General features: G+C 41.9%; 1 protein-coding gene across 2 annotated transcripts in view; it reads right to left on the reverse strand.

Moving 5' to 3' along the window:
* ACSS3 (acyl-CoA synthetase short chain family member 3) overlaps positions 1–23062 on the reverse strand; it is a 121621-nt gene that overhangs the window by 15992 nt on the left and 82567 nt on the right. For both annotated transcript variants that reach the window (XM_077265486.1, XM_077265487.1), the window contains 3 exons: positions 21037–21188; positions 15317–15420; positions 9266–9361 (listed from right to left, as the gene is read on the reverse strand). In XM_077265486.1, coding sequence (XP_077121601.1) covers positions 9266–9361; positions 15317–15420; positions 21037–21188 — 352 coding nt within the window. The remainder of the gene's footprint in view (positions 1–9265; positions 9362–15316; positions 15421–21036; positions 21189–23062) is intronic.

The following is a 23062-nucleotide window of genomic DNA, read 5'->3' on the forward strand; positions in this document are numbered from 1 at the left end:
ATACACTGCAGGAGCCATTGCCTCCTGTCAGTGTGTCACTGAGGGTCCTATAGAGCGGTGACATCAACCCTAACCCTAACTGTAAACGTGACAGAAATACGTGGCACTTTAATACGTGACACTGAAATACGTGGCACGTGGCACTTACATACGTGGCACTTAAATCCGTGGCACTGAAATCCGTGGCACTGAAATACGTGGCACTTACATAGGTGGCACTTACATAGGTGGCACTGAAATACGTGGCACTTACATAGGTGGCACTGAAATCCGTGGCACTGAAATACGTGGCACTTACATAGGTGGCACTTACATAGGTGGCACGGAAATACGTGGCACGTGGCACTTACATACGTGGCACTTAAATCAGTGGCACTGAAATACGTGGCACTGAAATACGTGGCACTGAAATACGAGGCACTGAAATACGAGGCACTTACATAGGTGGCACTGAAATTCGTGTCACGTGGTACTTAAATACGTGGCACTTACATATGTGGCACTTGCATACGTGGCACTTACATACGTGGCACTTATATACGTGGCACTTACATACGTGGCACGTGGCACTTATATACGTGTGCACTTATATACGTGGCACTTATATACGTGGCACTGAAATATCGTGGCACTATGTCAGAAAATGTTCATTAAACGGTTAGGGGTGAGGTTAGGGGTAGGGTTAGGGTTTGGATCCCTTTATCACCCTGATGTTGGTGGGTGGTGTTTCAGTGTTTTTTTCTGTTTTTTTCTATAAAAACGCATGCGTTTTTAACGCAAACGCATGTTGCTTAAAAACGCATGCGTTTACATAGACAGCAATGCATTTTTTTGCCGCAAATAAACGCATGCGTTTTTTTGCGGCAAAAAAAGTATGAAACTGAGCTGTGAAATGATGAATCCGGCCTTGGAATCCGTTTTTTCATGCATGTTTCCATTCAAATCATGCACATTTTCCGTTTATTTACTTATTTCCAAAAACGGCATTAAAACCGCGCATAAACCGCACCAAAAAAAGCATCAAAACTGCACCAAAAACTGCATCAAAACCTGGTGCAGTTTTGCAGTTTTGGTGCGGTTTTGATGCAGTTTTTGGTGCGGTTCTGATGCAGTTCTTGGTGTGGTTTCGGTGCGGCTTTTTCCGCAGCATGTGCACAAGTCTGCGGCTCCCATAGACTTACATTGGTTGTGCACTACACTGCGGATTTGATGCAATTCAGTGCAGCAAAAAACGCTGCGGATCTGCAATCCGATCCACAACGTGTGCACACAGTCTTAGCATTTAGGGAACCTAGCCAAAAAGCCAAGCAAAAAACAAGTGTGGGATTGCACTTTTTTGCCATTTCATTGCACTTTGAATTTTTTTCACATTTTCTGCTACACGACATGGTAAAACCAATGCTGTTGTTCAAAAGGCGAACTTGTCCCGCAAAAGATCACATGGCCATATTGACGGAAAAATTATGGCTCTGGAAAGAAGGGGAGCGATAAACGAAAACAAAAAAGCTCCAGGGGGTGAAGGGGTTTAGAAACATGGATATGGACATACCTATAGAAATAGACATAGATATATAGATATATCTGTATCTATCTATCTATCTATCTATCTATCTATCTATCTATCTATCTATCTGTCCATTTATCTGTGTGTAATGGAGTGTGGGTTGGACAAATGTAAAGAGGAGGTTGGACAGAAATGACATCACAAATCTTTCTGAAGCTAGAGGGGGAGAGGAGGGAGGGGTTGGGGTGTGTTTTGGAGTGGGTGTGCTAGGTTTAGGCTTAGTAGCAGTGCAATGCATCATGGAACTTGTAGTATTAGAGCACAATGACTCAGGAGAAAGGAAGTTGTCGATTAACCCCATGAGAGCTGAATCCAGCACTAAAATGTGCTGCTACAGCATGATAAAAGGTAATATTGCTAAAATAAACACAGTAGATGTTTTCAGTGGCCCATAATAGCAAGATTTATGAAAAAAAAAAAAAAAAAGGTTATAGTAGTGGACAACTTCTTTAATGTGTAAAATTAAGAATTAAAATAAAAAATATTGCTATACTCACCTCTCCGACGCAGCCTGGACCTCACCGAGGGAACGGCAGCGTTCTTTGCTTAAAATGCGCGCTTTTACTTCCTTCCGCGACGTCACGGCTTGTGATTGGTCGCGTGCCGCCCATGTGGCCGCGACGCGACCAATCACAGCAAGCCGTGACGCAATTTTCAGGTCCTCAATGCCTAATTCTAGGCATTCAGGAATTTAAAATTACGTTCCGGCTTGTGATTGGTCGCGTCGCGGTCACATGGGCGACGCGACCAATCACAAGCCGTGACGTCACGGGAGGCAGGAGACGCGCGCATTTTTAAAATTACGTCACGGCTTGTGATTGGTCGCGTGCCGCCCATGTGGCCGCGACGCGACCAATCACAGCAAGCCGTGACGCAATTTTCAGGTCCTCAATGCCTAATTCTAGGCATTCAGGAATTTAAAATTACGTTCCGGCTTGTGATTGGTCGCGTCGCGGTCACATGGGCGACGCGACCAATCACAAGCCGTGACGTCACGGGAGGCAGGAGACGCGCGCATTTTTAAAATTACGTCACGGCTTGTGATTGGTTGCGTGCCGCCCATGTGACCGCGACGCAACCAATCACAGCAAGCCGTGACGTAACTTCAGGTCCTCAATGCAGAAATAGGCATCAGGACCTGAAATTACGTCACGGCTTGCTGTGATTGGTCGCGTCGCGGTCACATGGGCGGCACGCAACCAATCACAAGCCGTGACGTAATTTTAAAAATGCGCGCGTCTCCTGCCTCCCGTGACGTCACGGCTTGTGATTGGTCGCGTCGCCCATGTGACCGCGACGCGACCAATCACAAGCCGGAACGTAATTTTAAATTCCTGAATGCCTAGAATTAGGCATTGAGGACCTGAAAATTAAGTCACGGCTTGCTGTGATTGGTCGCGTCGCGGCCACATGGGCGGCACGCGACCAATCACAAGCCGTGACGTCGCGGAAGGAAGTAAAAGCGCGCATTTTAAGCAAAGAACGCTGCCGGTTCCCTCGGTGAGGTCCAGGCTGCGTCGGAGAGGTGAGTATAGCAATATTTTTTATTTTAATTCTTTATTTTACACATTAATATGGTTCCCAGGGCCTGAAGGAGAGTTTCCTCTCCTTCAGACCCTGGGAACCATCAGGAATACCGTCCGATACTTGAGTCCCATTGACTTGTATTGGTATCGGGTATCGGTATCGGATTAGATCCGATACTTTGCCGGTATCGGCCGATACTTTCCGATACCGATACTTTCAAGTATCGGACGGTATCGCTCAACACTAACTGTCACACACTGTCTTTAGGTTGCCTTCACACATTGTGGCTGCTTTGCAATCATTTGTATTCGTGGTACTGTTTTTGCCACAATTGCAGCAAAAAATGCAATGCTAGGGCAATGTGTGAATACAGTCATACAGTTTCTTCAGTGTTTTATGACTTTCTATCCCTATCTTTATTAAAAAGTTGTGGCATCCTCGACCTATACAGATTCACCACAAAATGGCTGCTGCATTTCCTGCTTCTGCTTTTATAAATATTAGGGTAGTTCCTCCTGACTGACTGTCAGATGTGATGACTGAATAAGATGTGATGACTGAAAATAATTATGGGGAAGTCATCCTGAGGTCATGTGATCCTTCTCTAGCTGTTGCATGCTTCTGAAATGTGAAAAATGGTGGCAGACATTTTAGACAATTTGTGTGAAGCAAATCGCAAATTGTTTGAATTTGCTGGATTCAGACACATTCCATATGCATTGATTCAATTTGGAGCGCCCCCACACCGCCGCAGGGCCGAGGGGTACCCGGAGCCGGGCCTCTGAGATCTCAGTCCTGGGGTTGTCACGGTGGCTAGACCCGGTCCGTGGCCCTGTCTGTCAGTGGGGGACGTCCGGTGCAATAAGTGGTGTTGTAACGGTGCAGGTCGCGGTAAATAATGAGGACACCAGGTTGCAGTCTCTTTACCTCTTTACTGAAGATGTTGGAGACCTCAGTCCAGAGCGCTGTTAACTGGGTTTTCAGAGACCGGCCGGTCCAACGACACATCAGGAGTTCCTCCTTACAGGTGGGAATCAGTATCTACCTTCTAGCGCTGTGTGTTGTAGTTCTTCCCTGCTGAGCTCCCGGGATAGTCCTCACAACTGTTTCTTTCTGTCTCTACTGTTCTTTCTCCGTCCTCCAGATGATATGGTAGGACGCACCCGTATGACGGGGTAGGCCTGGAGTTCTTCCGGGACCCTAGAGTCGCCCCTCTCCCACAGCTGCCTCCGTTGTCTGTTGCTCGGCGTTCCGGCCACCGACTATTTGCGCCTCAGAAGGATGTTGCCTCGGTCTAGCAGCAGGACCCCTTCTGGTATTTCTCCTTTTCTGTATTCCCGTTGTTTACTGGTTAGTTCTGCTCTGAGGAGTCTGCCAGGATCCCATCCCTGACAGGTCCTCTCACTAGCTCTTCCCAGCTACTTCTCCCTGTCTTCCTGTCCAACCCCCAGTTTTACCAGAGTTGTGAGGAGTGGCCTACTAGATAGGACCACCCCCCCTGGTGGCCGGAGTGTGAAGTGTGGTGTGAGTGTACCTGGTCAGAGAAACTCCTTTAGTGCAATCAGACGTACCACAGCTCCCCATAGTGGCGGAGCCACAGTACTGCAACAACCAGGACTCTGGGGTGCTGCAAATTCACTCATCTCTATTTTCTATATGTTTTCAATATCTTCCCTCATGTAATGTTCGATCCTCCCAAGACCTCCTACTCTCCTCCCCACTTATTCATTCCTCATACAACCGCCTCCAAGATTTCTCCCGAATATCCCCCATCCTCTGGAATTCCATGCCTCAACACGTCCAGTTATCCACCACCCTTGGATCCTTCAGGTGGAACCTGAAAACCCATATCTTCAGGAAAGCCTACAGACTGCAATATCCATTCTGCTGCGTCACCAACCGCCGGAGCTGCCGCGTCACAACCGCCAGAGCTGCTGCTCCCCCAACCTTCTGTCTCCTCCCCATTATCCCATAGAATGTAAGTCCGTAAGGACAGGGTCCTCTCCCCTCTGTACCAGGCTGTCATTGTAAAATTGTTTACTGTAAACGTTATCTGTAACCCCTTTTCTCATGTACAGCACCATGGAATTAATGGCGCTACATAAATAAATAATCATAATAATGTTTTATTGGAGCACAAAGGCATCATAGTAGATGTTTGCAATCAATGGGCCTAACAAAGTCTTGACAGATGAAGAGGCTCATGGTTTATAGTACTTAATGCTTTGTGTTATACACAAAAATTATTTTGTGAAGAGAACAATCAGTGCCTTTTATGTTCCAAGTACAACCAATTAGCCCTACAGAAAAGTTTACACTGAACTGTACTCACCATTTGTTATTGGGTACGATGGTGCTCCATAGGTTACACAATGTTGAAGTGATGCAGCCATGAAACCAAGAAAAAAAAGCTGGGACGCTCAAACCATCTGAACTGCCTTTTTATTAGTAGGGTAACAGAATGTACAATCATGGCTGATGGTAGAGTTCTGAAGTTGTCAGCAATGAGTCCGGATCAAAATCCCATTCAAAACCTGTGGAGAGATCTTTAAACTGCTGTTGGGAGAAGGCAGTCTCCAAATATGAGAGACCAGGAGCTGTTTGCAAAAGAGTGGTCCAAAATTCCAGCTGAGAGGTGTAAAGGTACCTTCACACTAAACAGCTTTACAACGAGAACGACAACGATCCGTGACGTTGCAGCGTCCTGGATAGCGATCTCGTTGTGTTTGACACGCAGCAGCGATCTGGATCCTGCTGTGATATCGCTGGTAGGAGCTAAAAGTCCAGAACTTTATTTGGTCGTCAGGTCGGCGTGTATCGTCGTGTTTGACAGCAAAAGCAACGATGTCAGCAATGTTTTACATGGAGCTAACAACCTGTGAGAACGATAAGTGAGTCGCCGCTACGTCACAGGATCGCTCCTGCATCGTTGTGGAGCTGCTGTGTTTGACATCTCTACAGCGACCTAAACAGCGACGCTGCAGCGATCGGATCGTTGTCTATATCGCTGCAGCGTCGCTGAGTGTGACGGTACCTTAAGAAGCTTGTTGATGGTTATAGGAAGAGATTGATTGCCGTTATTTATTCCAAAGGGTGTGCAACCAAATATTAAATTGACGGCGGAAACAATTTTGTTAGGTTCATTTTTTGGGGTTTTGTGTGAAATTATGTCCAATTTGCATTTTTTTTCCTCCTTATTTTTGTGTTGAGCCAATACATACAAAAGAAGTACCATATTTTTCGCTTTGTAAGACGCTCCGGATTATAAGACACACCCCAAATTTTGAGGAGAAAAATAGGAAAAAAAACTCTTTTTAATAAATTGCTGGGGCTTCTTATAATCCATGCATCTTATTGCTTACCAGGGGTTGTGGCTGCGATGGATCAGGGTCCCAGGGTCATTGCTGGAGGCAGGAGTGGAGCATTGCTGCAGGCTGGGATGAGAGGGTCTGCAGGGGGGCTCCTTTGCAGCAGGGGGGCCTCCTATGCTGCAGGCTGGGATGAGGGGGTCTGCAGGGGGGCTCCTGTGCTGCAAGGGGGCTCCTGTGCTGCAGGGGGGCTCCTGTGCTGCAGGCTGGGATGAGGGGGTCTGCAGGGGGGCTCCTGTGCTGCAGGCTGGGATGAGGGGGTCTGCAGGGGGGCTCCTGTGTTGCAGGGGGGCTCCTGTGCTGCAGGGGGGCTCCTGTGCTGCAGGGGGGCTCCTGTGCTGCAGGCTGGGATGAGGGGGGTCTGCAGCGGGGCTCCTGTGCTGCAGGGGGGCTCCGGTGCTACGGGGGTGTCTCCGATGCTGCAGGGGACTCTGACGACATTTTGTGAAAGGCCAGAGCCCCCAGCAGTTCATCCATGCTTTCCTGTGGGGTGAACTTTGGGAAAATGGCCGCCGGGAGGCGGTGCATGCGCAGATGGAGATCTTGGGACCAAGATTTCGAGAGATGAGATCTCAGCGCTGAAATCTCATCTCCCGAGATTCCAGCGGCCATTTTCCCGGAGTTCATCACAGAGGAAAGCATGGACGAACTGCCGGGGGGCTCTGGCCTTTCACAAAATGTCGCCAGAGCCCCCTGCAGCACTGGAGCCTCTAGCATCACCCTGGGCAGCAGCGGACAACCGCGGCAGCGGACACCCCCTCATCCCAGCCTGTAATGGTAAGCGGTATATCCGCTTTGTAAGACGCACCCCCATTTCCCCCCCAAATTTGGGGGAAATAAAGTGCGTCTTACAAAGCGAAAAATACGGTAAACGTGCAATCATTTTCTGGGAGAAATACTTCATTTTCTGGAACAATTTCAACGGTGCCAACACTTTCGACCATGACTGTATGTAGTATGGGCTATATTAGTAAAGTATGGTAACAGAATGCAAATAAGTTATGCCTATTGCCACTTTGTATGTACTCACACTTTGTCAAGGCCGCTTCTCTTAGGCTTATTTGGGAAATCTTATACAGCTATTATGGGCTTAAAGGGGTTGTTTTATCAGGGACAACCCATTTCAAAATATGACTGCTGACCTTGAAGGTTCAGCTCTCTTCCCAATCTGGTTTGATTGCTAAAATCCCAAACCTTATGGTAATGTTTTGTCCTAAGGAAGCTATCCTGCATGACCTCGAAATGCGTTAAGTATATAACCTGTTTGAAATAAAGCTTTGAAGAATATCGCCCGGTTCTCTGGATCCGTGTCCTGCAGAAGCGGATTTATGCTCCTTACATGTTGTTTTATTGCAACAAAAAAAGGTAAGCGAACCTCTCCCCTATGTACCCCGTATTTTTAAACAATTAAGACTATATTTGCGCTTTCTTTGCTCTCCAGATTTTTCACTTCTCTCCCAAACCCTACTCATGGATGTCAATTAAGTCAGACTGAGCAGGATTAATGTGCGGGGAGATTATTTCATCCTCCCAAGCATTTTCATCCCCTTTTCAACCATGAAAAGCTACTTAACATACAGCACTTGTAGCAACTAAAGTACTTCTTTTTTTTACAAAATACAACTTTTTTTTTTACTAACAAGTACACCTTTATAAAGCACAGAAGTGATTCAGAAAGCTAGTGATGGTTTTTCGGAGACAAATAGGCTGCAGACAGGTTTCCTTGCAAGTAATATAACACTACAAAAGAATTAGGTGGCGTTTTCATTTTATAGATGGTCACTTTGATATGTGAGACAAACTTTATTTTACTAGAAATGTCGCTAGAGTTAATCTTCATTTTTACTTTTTTTCCCTAAAAAAAGTCAGATAAGACGTAAATTACATACTTTTCCGTTGTAAACATAGGGAAAAAAATGCAATTGCAGCTAACCCTTCTATGAGCTAGTGCTGCCTGGAGTGAAGCAAACATCCGATCCCAAAGAATGTAGAAAAAGATGTATCCAGCTCTCATCCTAAGGTTAAAAAAAAATTGCCTTTCATGAAATTCATTACAAATCAACACTGCAAAAGGGTAATAAAATACACTTGTTTAGACTGATACGTATTTCAAAAGTGTTTCGGGTTTGATAAGTGTTAACGGTCTACACAAGTGTATTTTTTTTTACATTTTTGTTCATTGATTTTGCATTTTGTGATGAATTTAATAAATGGTAAGTTTTTATCGAACCTTGGGATGAGTGCTGGATACATTTTTTTTTCCACTGTCCAACATTCATGGTATGAGTACGTACATTGATGTACAGACCGACGGTGGATTTTGTGACCCAAACTCAATGGCTTTATAGATACGTACAAAGCGGATGACTTCAGGTAGGAAGACCTGTGGTTGGTCTGGACATTGCTGTCCGTATTTGGACTGCGAATGTCAGATGTGTGAAAGATGCGTAACTCAGGCTGGCACTGATGAAAATTGTGCATTTTTTTCCTAAATATAGCAAGTCTATGAAAACGTAGAAGCTAGGATGCTTTTACTTAGCAGTTTAGAAAAGTCCTAAAGAGACTAATTGTTGGAGTTGTCAGTATGCATTTTATTCATGCATATAGCCACATGTCCGTTTAAACTATTTATACTCCAGTCAGGCCTCTCTAATCCTGCCATTTTTGCTAAAGCTCTCCAGAGCCAGGAGCTTTATCTTTTTAGAAAATCTGAGTAATTGTAGCTGCTAAAGCAAGGAAAATCTATTGAGAGCAATATAAAATGTCATTGTGGTTGAAGCGAGTGAAGTAGACTGTATTGACTTACCATTGTACCCTGGGACAGGCTTTCCGGCTTGTCCTGGAGGGGGTGCCAATGAATTTCCTAGACCAGTACATGTTGCGGATATAGGGGATCCAGTTTCTAGAAAAAGACATGTCACTAGAACACTCACATATAAGCATCACATTATACTGGGAATAAGATGGAACACAGAATTAGGGCTTGTGAACACTGTTGTATTACGGCTCTATACAGCCTCCCATTTTTTTCAGACCTGAGATATGGCAACCAAACAATTTAAGACCATGCAAAAGAGTCTGGGTGGAAAAGGTTGTTCCCAAAAACTAGCAAGGGGTTTACAGGCCTAATAACAGCAGCTGGGTTAGCTCAGCAGGGTGGAGTTGAACAGAGGGGTGTTTGATGGGTAAATAAATTGCTTGAGCTAATACTGTCTGGAAACAGATATTGGTGAGGCTGCTACATTTACTTTGTTTGATTACGCCTGAAGAAAGGACGGTTTATGTTATTAATTTTTACTGGAGAAAAGCTGTTTTTGTTTTCGAGCTGTAAAGTTTATGATGGACAATAAACTTTACACTGTTTTGATATAAAAACCCTAAGCCGGTTCATATCCAAGAGAGCTGAACTCTTATTTGTACTTAATGTATATATTCAATTGCAATGTGTGTATACATGTGCATATTTTATATGTGGGCCTATTGATAATATGCATATGTGTATGTGCATAGTGTTTATGGGTATGTTCCTTCGTATATGCCAGTGGGGCATGATGGAGTGGGAATTCAGATACAGTTGTGTGAAAAAGTGGATGACCCCTTCCTGATTTCCTATTCTTTTGCATGTTTGTCACACTTAAATGCTACAGATCACCAAACAAATTCAAATATTAGACAAAGTAAACACAAGTAAACACAAAATGCAGTTTTTAAATGAAGGTCTTTATTAAGGGAAAAATAAATCCAAATCTACAGGGCCCCGTGTGAAAAAGTAATTGCCCCCCCCCCCACTCCTTAAAACGAAAATTAACTGTGGTTTATCACATCTTTGGAAAGCCGAGTTCAAATTCCCTAGCCACATGCAGGCCTTATTACTGCAACATCTGTTCTCAATCAAGAAATCACTTAAAAATGACCTACCTGACAAAGTGAAGTAGACCAAAAGATCCTTAAAAGCTAGACATTATTATTAGTATTATTATTATTATTAGACATCATCGAAACAAACAAAGTAATTGATATCTATCAGTCTGGAAAATGTTATGCAGCCATTTCTCAAGCTTTGGGACTCCAGGAAACCATAGTGAGAGACATTCTCCACAAATATCAAAAACATTTAACAGTGGTGAAACTTCCCAGGAGTGGCTGGCTGACTAAAATTACCCTATGAGAGCAGTGAGGACTCATCCAAGAGGTCACAAAAGACCCCAAAAAAACATCCACAGAGCTGCAGTCCTCACTAGGCACAGTTAAGGTCAATGGTCATGACTACACCATAAAAAAGAGACTGGGCAAAAATGGCCTGCACAGCAGAGTTCCAAGACAAAAACCACTGCTGAGCAATAAAAGCAAAAGCTTGTCTCAGTGTTGCCAGAAAACATCTTGATCATCCCCAAGACTTTTGGGAGAATGCTCTATGGACTGATGAGACAAAAGTTGAACTTTTTGGAAGGTGTTTGGCCCATTACATCTGGCACAGAAGAAACACAGCATTTCATAAAAGGAACATCATAACAACAGTAAAATATGGTGGTGGTAGTGTCATGGTCTAGGGTTGTTTTGCTGCTTCAGGATGTAGAAGACTTGCTGTGGTAAATGGAACCATGAATTCTGCTGTCTACCAAACAATCCTGAAGGAGAATGTCCAGCCATCTGTTCGTAACCTCAAGCTGAAGTGCACTTGGGTTATGCAGCAGGACAATGATCCAAAACACACCAGCAAGTCCACCCTTGAATGGCTTAAGAAAAACAAAATTGAGACTTTGGAATGGCCTAGTCAAATTCCTGACCTTAACCCAATTGAGATGCTAAAAAGGTGGTTGATGCTTAGAAACCTTCCAATGTAGCTGAATTACAACAATTTTGCAAAGATGAGTGGGCCAAAATTCCTCCAGAGCATTGCAAAAGACTCATTGCCAGTTATCGCAAACGCTTGATTGCAGTTGTTGCTGTTAAAGGTGGTCCAACCAGTTATTAGGGGGTAACCAGGTTTAAGGGGCAATCAATTTTTCACACAGGGCCCTGTAGGTTTGTATATATTTTCCCTTAATAATGAAGAACTTCACTTAAAAACCCTATTTTTGGTTTACTTGTGTTATCTTTGTCTAATATTTAGTTTTGTTTGGTGATCAAAAACATTTAAGTGTGAAAAACATACAAAAGAATAAGAAATCAGGAAGGGGGCAAACACTTTTTCACACAACTGTATGTCTCTTTGAATTTCAGTTGTTTTTGGGTTACTTCTGATTGTTTCTATTTCCATTTTCAGAAACAAGAACAGTGAACAGTATCTCAAAAATGCAAAAGATGGAAGTGGAATCTGACGTAACCATGAATAACTATAATTGTGTAAAGATACAAATCACACAAAATATTACTCCAAGGGAATTCCCGATCTTGTCCAAATAAATATTTACTATTCACTATTCTCTGTACACCTATCAGTTTTGAACAATAACAAAAAAACATCAAAATTGTTTACAAAAATTGGCCCCATTTTAACAGTGGAAACGGGAATAAAGGCCTTACACGAGTAGATCTTTTAGCTGATATAGATATTAAATTCACAATTGCTCAATATTGCTCATGATTATTGTAACAATTAGAGATGGGTAGATTGACTCACTGGACTCCGATCCATCGGCCAAGTCAGTAGTCTCTGGCTGCTGAACAGGCGGCTTGCAAGTCTCTTATTTTTCGGGATTTGCAGTGTGGCTTTTGATTTTTGATTAGCCATGGCTGGCGCAACATCTTCATTGTGGTATGTTTTACAGATGAGGTTGCGCAAGCCCTGGCAACACAAAAGCCATGCCAGGGATCCCGGAAGGTGAGACATTCACGAGCCTCCCTTTCAGGTACTACTGACCTGACTGAGTCCAGCAAATCGATCATCCCATTTCTAGTAGCAATAATATCCATCTGAGCCAACGTACAGTACATCTGCCAAAACTGTTTCCAAATACTCCAATGATAGTCATCCTGTTCTCAAGCAGGAACGACTGAATGACAAAGCACAGGAGAACTCTGTGCTTTCCATTCCAAACGTTAGTTGAAAAGTGGAAAAGTGTCATATCTATAAAGGTGTCACAAGGAGATTTTTTTCAAACATCTCCAAATGTCATGGTGGCATCAGATTCAGACACTCCTCATGAATCCATAGACAGCTATGGTCAGCACAGAGTAACTCGAGCATGGACTTCTAGAGCTGCAGATCCTAGGCAAGTTAGAAGGAGTTAAATCTTTGCTGGACTTAGCTTGTTGATTGGCTGTGGTCACAGGCTGCAGGAGAACCAGTCATGTTTGCACTTTCCCTATTTAAGCTGGCTCCACTGTTCAGGTAATGCCAACAATAGTTCTCTATCCTGGTCTGGAGAGTTGGACACGTCCTGGTTATTAGTGGTTATTTCATAAGTTGTTGTGAGTGGTGTTTAGTTAACCTTTTCCTTTTTCCCTAGTTATCTTTATGTTACTTTGTTGCCTCTTGGGCTGCACACTTTATATTCTTCTGTGTATTTCCCTGAGAGAGTGTTGTTATTGTGCTTCCATTTCTGCCCTGTATCTTGTTTTGTATTTCCCCACACACTGCCCAGACTAGTGCTACTTAGGAGCATATGAAGGAACAAGGCTCAGGCATCTCCACCTTCAGGAGTAATCCTGGGACAGGGATAGCCAGGGACCACTAGCCAGAGGATCAGTATGGTGCACATTTGGCATCTCAAAGTCACACATAAGGTTTGCAGTGATTGATGTTGCTCCTTGGCCTTAGTTTTTTCTACTATTTAAGAAGACATCGGTATTATAAATGGCACATAGTGGATTAAGCAGATTGTTACAAAATTTGCACTGAGGTCCAGAATCTTCGAGCTAAACCTCTGTAGTACAGTAAGCTAAAAAAAAAAAGACTCAAAAAATGAAGACAGAAACCAAATCTAAAAGGAGGATATAATTTGCTTTAACAAATATGCAAAGTATATTATTATTCTGGATCATGCATTGACCTAATCAAATATGGGTGAAATTTTCCCAAAATACAGTAACTGCTGAGTTTACAAAACACAGAGACACAGAAAAAAAAACCTCTTTTGTATTCAGGATATCAATCAGAAGTTTGTTTCATTGAGTTGAAGATTAACAATTTTAACATTTTAAATCCAATTTTCCTCAATATGACTTTCTACATAAACAATAAATAGTATGCGTACGACCGCTGTCTCCAGTAAGGAGATTAGACCGCAGATGAAGATTTACATTTAAGCTGATGATCTGGATTTTGTTTGGGGAATATGTAACTAAGGTAATTCTCAATCCAAATCTGAATAAAAGGAGCATTACTGAAAGTGCTGAGATTAGGTTATCCATTCTGCACCCACATTGTGTTAATATAAAAACTAACTGAATTTCACAGTAATTTCGCCATTAGGCTATGACATACGTTATAAAACCAAAAATAGTAACACAGGACTGATATGTGCAGAAAAAAAGTGCTACTAATATTTCATATGGCTGCGAGAACCTCTCAATGTACTTAAATATAGAGAGAGCTAAAGTGATAGCAGAATATATCACTTGGTTGTTTCTTTGAGGTTGAACAGAGCAGCATATTGTATTGTGTTTTTTATTTTAAAAGTGATGCTGTGCCAGATCAGTGTGAATGGCATGATCAATGCAGACATCAGAGTAATATTTGAACACAAAATTCGTCAGTTTGAAATACTATATAAGCATATATGGCGACTCATGAAATGAATAACAATATAGGAGAACCCAGAGTCAAAACTGGCCAAAAAATCCACAAAAGATTATATTTATTGAATAAATTCATTACAATAGTAAGATGAATAATAGCAAAAATAGTTAATTAAAAGAGCATATAGCAACTGCTTCCATAAGTACATCCAATCGCCCAGGTGACTATGACAGGACCAGAATAAGTATAATACACAATTTAGCAAACATGAGGGTCAGAGCAAGTGCTGCCTACACATGAGCATGATTAACACAGGTATATGGTGATCAGACAGAGTCTAAAATAGTATACTGCCAGTAATCAAATAGTAAAGATCACTACATCACACTGTGGATACATCAGTGGTAACCGAAAAATCAGATAAATAAATTACCCATGTATATGGTGAGGTCCTGTCAGGGTCCTGGGTCGTATACCCCAACGCACGTTTCGCAGTAGGTTATTGCCGCTTCCTCAGGGGGCAATAACCTACTGCCCCCTGAGGAAGCGGCAATAACCTACTGCGAAACGTGCGTTGGGGTATACGACCCAGGACCCTGACAGGACCTCACCATATACATGGGTAATTTATTTATCTGATTTTTCGGTTACCACTGATGTATCCACAGTGTGATGTAGTGATCTTTACTATTTGATTACTGGCAGTATACTATTTTAGACTCTGTCTGATCACCATATACCTGTGTTAATCATGCTCATGTGTAGGCAGCACTTGCTCTCACCCTCATGTTTGCTAAATTGTGTATTATACTTATTCTGGTCCTGTCATAGTCACCTGGGCGATTGGATGTACTTATGGAAGCAGTTGCTATATGCTCTTTTAATTAACTATTTTTGCTATTATTCATCTTACTATTGTAATGAATTTATTCAATAAATATAATCTTTTGTGGATTTTTTGGCCAGTTTTGACTCTGGATCAGAGTAATATTTATTGGCACTGGCAGTTCTTAGTATGCATACATGAGTTTCAGGAGAGTTTTCTCGGGGATATTAAACCATTTTTGCAAAAACATAATCATGTTAAGTTAGTGTTTGGATCTTGACGCAATAGTGATATGTTCAACATGGTGAACACTTTTGCTAGGCCAACAAATTGTTAAAAGTACTTACCAGTTTGCCACCAATGATCTAGTACAGGAACCTTGAAAATCCTCTTGGACCATTCTAATGTTTCTACATCACACCGTTCTCCCGCAACGTAGAGAGTCCGGAATCTAGTAGAAAAGAGGTATGAAATTGCTTTTAGAAGTGTGTTCAGGTCTATCACTTATCAGATCAGACATTTTTGAATATGTGACTACTAGCTAAGCTCAAACTTTGAAAAACATTGTCTTGATAGACTGCAGTCGTCAAATTTTTATTTTTGTAGCACCCATTTATTTTTATCCTGTGTAGTATATCAATATTCTGTTTGCTGCTGGGAAAGCATGATTAAGCAGCCTATATGTCATTATTATGTCATACTCTAGGATATCAGAACTAAGTACATGATGATGCAGAGGTGGACTTTGAATTGTCTGCCTCTTAAACAACAAAGGTCATGGGCTCCTTACCACCAACTATTAGATTATATATACACGGTACAGTTGAAACCAGAAGTTTACATACTGTACACTATATAAAAGGACACATCTGCATGTTTTTCTCAATATCTGACATGAATTCAGAATAAACCTTTCCCGTTTTAGGTTAACTAGGATGACCATAATTATTAATAATTTGCCAAATGCCAGAATAATGAGAAAGAATGTTTAAAGGCATTTTTATTACTTTGTGCAAACCAAAATTTAACTCTTTGGATGTCATAATATCCACCATATTTGGAGGCCAAAATGCACTGCATATCACCCCGAAACACCATACCGACAGTGAAGTTTAGAGGTGGGAACATCATGGTGTGGGGTGATTTTTCAGCATACTGCACTGGCAAACTCCATATCATGGAAGGAAGGATGAATGGACAAATGTACCGAGACATTCGTGATAAAAATCTGCTGCCATCTACCAGGATAATGATGAAAGAAATGAAGGTGGACATTTCAGCAAAACAATGATCCCACAAACTCTCAATTGGTTCCAGAGAAAGAAAATAAAGCTGCTAGAATAGCCCAGCCAATCACCTGACCTGAATCCAATAGAAAATTCATGGAAGGAAAGGAACTAAATCTCAGGGTTCATACACGGAGCCCACGGAAACCTCTAGAGGCCAAAATCACACCTAACAAATGCATGCAACTGGTTTCTCCATATAGGAGGCGTTTTAAAGCTGTCAAAATCACCAACAAAGGCTTTGTAGGAAGTGGATTGGATGAGTTGTTACTGATATCTGGTGACAATTTCATGTCAATAGCACCTTTAGAAATATGTTTACTTACAAAATTGGTGACATGTTCAATACTAATTTCACAAACTGTATTTTAAAAACGCTGTTCCATGTGGAAAAAAATATGCAGAGAATCGGTATCTCTCCTGAACTATTCTACTCTCTATGATTAAAAACAAAGAAAAAATCATAACTAAACCTTTGACTTCCACCAGCATAAAACATCATGCTGAAAATGGGTTGTGGCGCCTAATGGGTCATTAATTCTATATTACAGATTGGTTATTATACACATGATATTAAATCCAAAATATTCATTCTCATACTCAGGGCGAGTGTTTCAGGAGTCTTAAGGTATTAAATGAGTCAATCAAACACATCTGTTCCCAACAGTACACCCTTGGGCACTCAAAGTACTAAGCAATGAAACTGATATTACAATAACCAACAAGCAGCTTGCCAAGCAACATCTAACTTTTAACAGAAATGTAAAAAAAAAAGTAAAACTAGAAAGAGTAATAAAAATACAATACAAAATGTTCCATTTTTATATTCGCTGACTACGGTATATAGCCAATGTCAGTTACAAGCGGAGACCTCGTTAGATGCTAACAGTAAACACAGCTTATTTTTTACATTTTATAGGTAGAAAATGTTATAGTACATTGAAAGATATCAACATCAACGCTATTTAATTATGATTTCTCAATCTATCTGTCCCACAGTGTCTCCTTCTGGGATGACTTTAATGATGTGAAATAGAAACGATGCAAGAATGAATCACTGTATAGTTTTCATCAGAGAATTTGCACAATTCTGCTGTGAGCGAGCTTGCAGCAGTCTTGTGTCTCAGCTGATTAGTGATGAAGATTCATCTACCTCTGTAATTAAGCAAACATCAACAAATATGAAGCTTTATATGGCACGTCTGCCTTTCACAGCAACTTAGCATGTTCCTAAAGGCCAAATGTTCATGCCACGGATACAAATATTAAGTAATTCCCTAACCAAACATTCCATTTACATAATTTTAGCTATACACATCTCAATTTCTAATCAGTGCAAGTTCATTACACAGTCAAGACACTTGATCACGCACTGGTACTGCGAGTGTCATTTTAGTTTTAGCAGAGCAGGCGTAGCTTTTGTTTTCCATTAAAATGTTTCAGATCACCCTAATTATCTCACCCTTCCTCTCCTTTTTTTTCCAGAATTTACAATAGAAGTACAGAAGTCCCTCAAGCTAAAATGACCCCTGGTTGCAATATTTTTCAGAACACAAAGGTCTTTGTAATGTGAAACCACATTCGACCTACTATGTCAAAGATGCATCAATCTGCACCATCAGCAGGGCTCTGTGCATGGCCGTATGTATAACTAGGCCAAGGAGGGCATGCACCTATGGCGGCAGGGAGGAGGGGGCGGCACTTTATAGGTAATAAAGCATTTATTACAGAGATCCAGGCCTCAGAAATCGGCAGGTATATTGTGTAAATGCAAAGTAGGAAAATGTATGAGTGAATTATGTACTGTATATGTTAGGAGTAGCAGAACTTCAGTAGGAGGATGAATGGAGGCTGCCGTTCCTGCAAGACAGACATTCATTCATTCACTGAGTGGAGTAGACCTCTACAGAGGTTATCACCTCTTCTGCGAATCAGAACCAAAGACACTGCTGAAGTAAGGTGCACAATTGGACAGTGATATTTTCCTCCCTTTTTTGAAAGCTCTCCCACTCTGCACTAGTTATTAGCTGTAAAATTTCAGAATAGTATATACACACACACACCTGTATTTATGTGATTAAATCTGGACTTAAAGTATATATACATACACATACACACAGACACAAAGTGCTGCCCCTTCCTGATTTCCTATTCTTTTTGCAAGTTTGTCACACCTAAATGTTTCAGATCACCAAACAAATTTAAACATTAGACAAAGATGACACAAGTAAACACAAAATACAGTATTTAAATTAAGGTCTTTATTATTAAGGGAAAAAGAAATCTAAACCTTCCGGGCCCTAAGTGAAAAAGTGATTGCGATAACCATCAGTGAGTCTTTTATAACGCTCTGGAGAAATTTTGGCCCACTTATCTTTGCAGAATCGGATTAAGGTAAAAACTTGACTGGGCTACTCCAAAGTCTTAATTTTGTTTTTCTTAAGCCATTCAGAGGTCTTGCTGGTGTGTTTTGGATCCTTGTCCTATTGTATAACCCAAGTGCACTTAAGCTTGAGGTCATGAACAGGTGACCGGACATTCTCCTTCAGGATTGTTTTTTGTAGACAGCAGAATTCATTTTTACATTTACCACAACAAGTCTTCCAGGTCTTGAAGTAGCAAAACAACCATAGACCATCACACTACAACTAGAGATGGTCGAACAGGTGGATGTTCGGATCCGGTGGGTTCAGCCGAACAGTTACAAAAAGTTTGGGTTCGGGTACCAGAACAGTACCCGGACCCGAACCCGGACCCCATTCAGTTGAATGGGGGCCCAAACATCCAGTGTTTGCTGCGCTGTAATGTGCATGACAGTGTGGCAAACAACACTTCTGATCAGCGGTGAAATCATCCCCACCGGTCAGAGGGCTGTGGTTCCTACGCTGTCAGAAGACAGAGTAAGCTCTCAGCTGTGATCGGAGGTATAAAGTTTACCTCTGGTCACTGGTGTCAGCTGATGGGACTACAGCTTTCATCATCCGACGCCTGCTGTCGCTAATAACAGTGAGAGCAGGAGCGGTGGATGGAAGTATTCATCAGCCGCTCCTGCGCTGTAAATAAATAATTAAAAAAAAACAACAACGTGGGTTTCCCTGTATCTTTGGTTAATCAGCCAGGCAAAACTCACAGCTGGGGGCTGCAATCGTCAGCTGTCAGCTTCAGCAAGGCTAGTTATCAAGAATAAAGGGGTCCCCACTCCGTATTTTTTAATTATTTAAATAAATAATTTAAAAAAACAGTGTGGGTCCCCCCCATTTTTGACAACCAACCTTGCTAAAGCAGACAGCTGGGGGCTGGTATTCTCAGCCTGGTAAGGGGCCATGGATATTGCCCCCCTCCCAGCCTAAAAATAGCAGCCCGCAGCTGCCCAAAAAACATGCATCCATTAGATGCACCAATTGCCAATTCTGGTGCTTTGCCCAGCTCTTCCCACTTGCCCTGTAGCGGTGGCAAGTGGGCTGATAGTTGGGGGGTTGATGTCACCTTTGTATTGTCCGTGACATCAAGTCCCGAGGTTAGTAATGGAGAGGCGTCTGCCACCATAGATGAGTATAGGTGTCATTATTTTATATGCAGAAAACATACTGACTGGGAAGAGGTTGTCCCAGTAGTGGAAAACCACTTTAAATTAACACTATACTTGCTAATTCTCTCAAATTGCACAGGAGAGCCCCAGTTTAAGGCTATGTTCACACTAGGCGTTTTTGCAGCGTTTTTTGCTGCATTTTTTTGTGCTAACTTTCAGCTGTGTTTTACAGTACCAGCTTTGTCTATGAGATTTCAGAAATCTCATGCACACAGCTTGGCTTTGTTGTCATCAGTATTTTGTGCTTTGCAGTGATTTATGGACATAGAGCATGTCACTTCTTTCAGCGTTTTTCACCCATTGAATTGCATGAAAAAAATGCATCAAAAGCGTCACAAAAAACACAGCGTTTTTGCCGCAGCTTCTTTCCTGCCAAGCACACAGGTTTTGAAACAGAAAAAAAAGCAGCAAAAACACCCAGTGTGAACTTAGCCTTAAGAGGAGATGCCGGTGCTTAGGGCAGCATTAACTATAAATACTGACTTGGCTCTGTGGTCCTTCAATGCATAATACAATTTACACATGAGCTACAAATAAAAAAGTTCTGTAGAATTGGAGCGCAGCCTGATACAGGTGTAGGGGCTTATACACTGATTCCAGCGATGTTTCACTTACTGATCTACATGCTGTCATTTTTGATACAATCACTGCTTTCTCTGCTACAGATCTAGTCGTCTTTAGAATGTCATGCTCTGTATAACTCCGCCCACATGACTGATTAGCAGCTTTCTGTTAATGGACAGTATACACAGAAAGCTGCCAATCAGTTGTGGGCGGAGTTACACAGAACAATTGACTAGGAGGCACAAGACCCTAGTCTCCTGTGGATAAAACACTGATTTTATTCACACATCACCTAGTAAGTGACACATCACACCCCTACACCATACTACTCTCAGATTACATAGCAAAAATCAGCTGACAGATTCCCTTTAACGCATGCACATAACTGGTTTTATCTACTGACAAGACCTCAGTTAAAAGTACCGTATTACTAAAGTTGACATAGAAGTAACTGAAATCTTTAAGAAATCAACTGATGTTCGGTTCATTCATTTTAATAACTGCTCAAACAACAGATTCCAACCCAATTATTGGTCACCTCACTGTCTGACAAAATAGACTACTTGTGGCCCACACATATGCTTTAGCTATGAAACAAGTAACAATTCCGTGGAAAGATCAGCCTTACTTTGATAAAGGATATTGCTTTCCTAAGGCCGCCTCTGGATCTTGCTGACGGATGGCTCGAATTGCCGTTGGAGCAGTAAACATGGCGGCTACTCCGTGTTCAGACAGGACCCGGAAATACGCAGAGGCATCTGGTGTTCCCACTGGCTTCCCCTGTGGATGGTTTTATTAAGTTATTCAAAAATACTTACAAATTATCAGAATTGTATCATATTTTAGAACTACGGTACCTTTTAGAGATACAAGAAGACCATTTTTCTGCCCATATAGCTGCATAACATCATACCACCTTCTACATGATTAGTGCACTAAAAAAGGGCACCCTCACAGTTCAAGTGAGCAGTTTATATACCAACCAAAGAAAAAATAATAAAATGCTAAAAGGCTAGCATAAAGAAAATAGTAGCTTTAATAAGGTTGTCTAAAAATAACGCATTTCGAATTACTGTCTCGTCGAAACGCGTTGGTTTTAGACACGCTTATTCAAGACCAAGATTTGATTTTATTTGCTTTCCTCTGGATTTTCCATACACCAGTCAGTGGTTGAATTCATCATACCCGGGAGACCCCGTAGGCAGTTGCTCCTAAGCAGTTTCAACATTATTATCTATCACGTCTGCATAGTTATTGTAGCCAATCACAACAATACAAGGCGAAGACCTTCATACCCCGATTACATCTTTTCTATATGTTTATGAAGATTATTATGCTATGTACAGGACTTTGCAGATTTTTTTACTTGTTCGAGCTATTTAGAAGATACTATATTACTGAGATGATTAGGACAACCTCTTTACAAGTTGTCTTAAGTGTCTGTCCAATCTTCTGGAACTGAAAGCGATGCTCTTCAATCTGATTTTATGAAAGTGCTGGATGACAACTAATTGTAAAGGACAGTATTATTCCCCAAAGAGATTACGGTCCCGTTTTATACCTTAAAAACCATACCGATCACCCTTAAAATCATGTAAACGGGGCCCTAACAACCCCTTTATACTTTCATGGGTGCCCCTGCATACCCCCAAAAAAGTATTTTATTCAATGTCAGCCCTGCATGTAAATTGAGCGGTGTGGTACAATTGGTGAATCCAGAATGCGCTCAGTTCTGCATCAGTCCCTTCAATCACCACTTCTTCTATCTTGATGGAAGTTGACATCTCCGTCATCCATACAGTGCTCAAACTCTCGCGCCTGCACAGTGGAATCGGAGACTGGCACAGGCGCACCTCATCTGCACCTAACAACCAGGGTGCTGGTGACGTAGAAGTGAAGCCGTAGAAGTGACTTCACTCTTCCAGACTCCGATTCCACTAAGTAGGTGCAAGACTTTGAGCACTGTGTGGATGACATTAAGAGAGAAGAGGCGGCATATGAAGGGACTGGGGTGGCGCTGATAGTGATCTGGATTCGCCCATCGGACCAGGCCGCGTCATTTGAATTTCATATGCATGCAGGGGCACCCATGAGGGTATAAAGTTGATGAGAAAACCCCGTTTACATGCTTTTAAAAGGGATAGGCAGGGTATATAAGGCATAAAACAGGTGACAGCTTCCCTTTAAAATCACCGATGCACTTTCATACCACCATCCTTGTTTATTGTCCAATGTGAACAACCAATTCCATTTATTTTACTTCTACATTAGACTTCACACCTCCAAAAATTCATCAACAAACAAACATGATGAAAAAGAAAATGCCCTAAATGCAGACGCTACTCCTACCACCCTCGCGAACAGCTTAATGTTTTACCGGGAATAACAGGAAATGCAAAGCTTGCACGCTAAAATGTTTCACATTTTTCACGTGTATTTAACATAAAATAGACTTGACAGAAATCTTCTTGAGAAGTAAAGAATGGACGCAGCAGCAAGAGCACTGTATGGAAGTAAAGGATGGGGGGCACCAAGGTAATAATGTAAAAGACAACGTCTAAGTGCAATTTAAATGCCATTCTAAAGAAAACACTTGTTCTTTTCTAGCATGCAAACTATTACACAGCTTGTGCTTTACTGCTAATGGAAGAAAC

The sequence above is a fragment of the Ranitomeya variabilis genome, chromosome 5 (genome assembly GCF_051348905.1).
Source record: "Ranitomeya variabilis isolate aRanVar5 chromosome 5, aRanVar5.hap1, whole genome shotgun sequence".
Lineage (NCBI taxonomy): Eukaryota > Metazoa > Chordata > Amphibia > Anura > Dendrobatidae > Ranitomeya > Ranitomeya variabilis.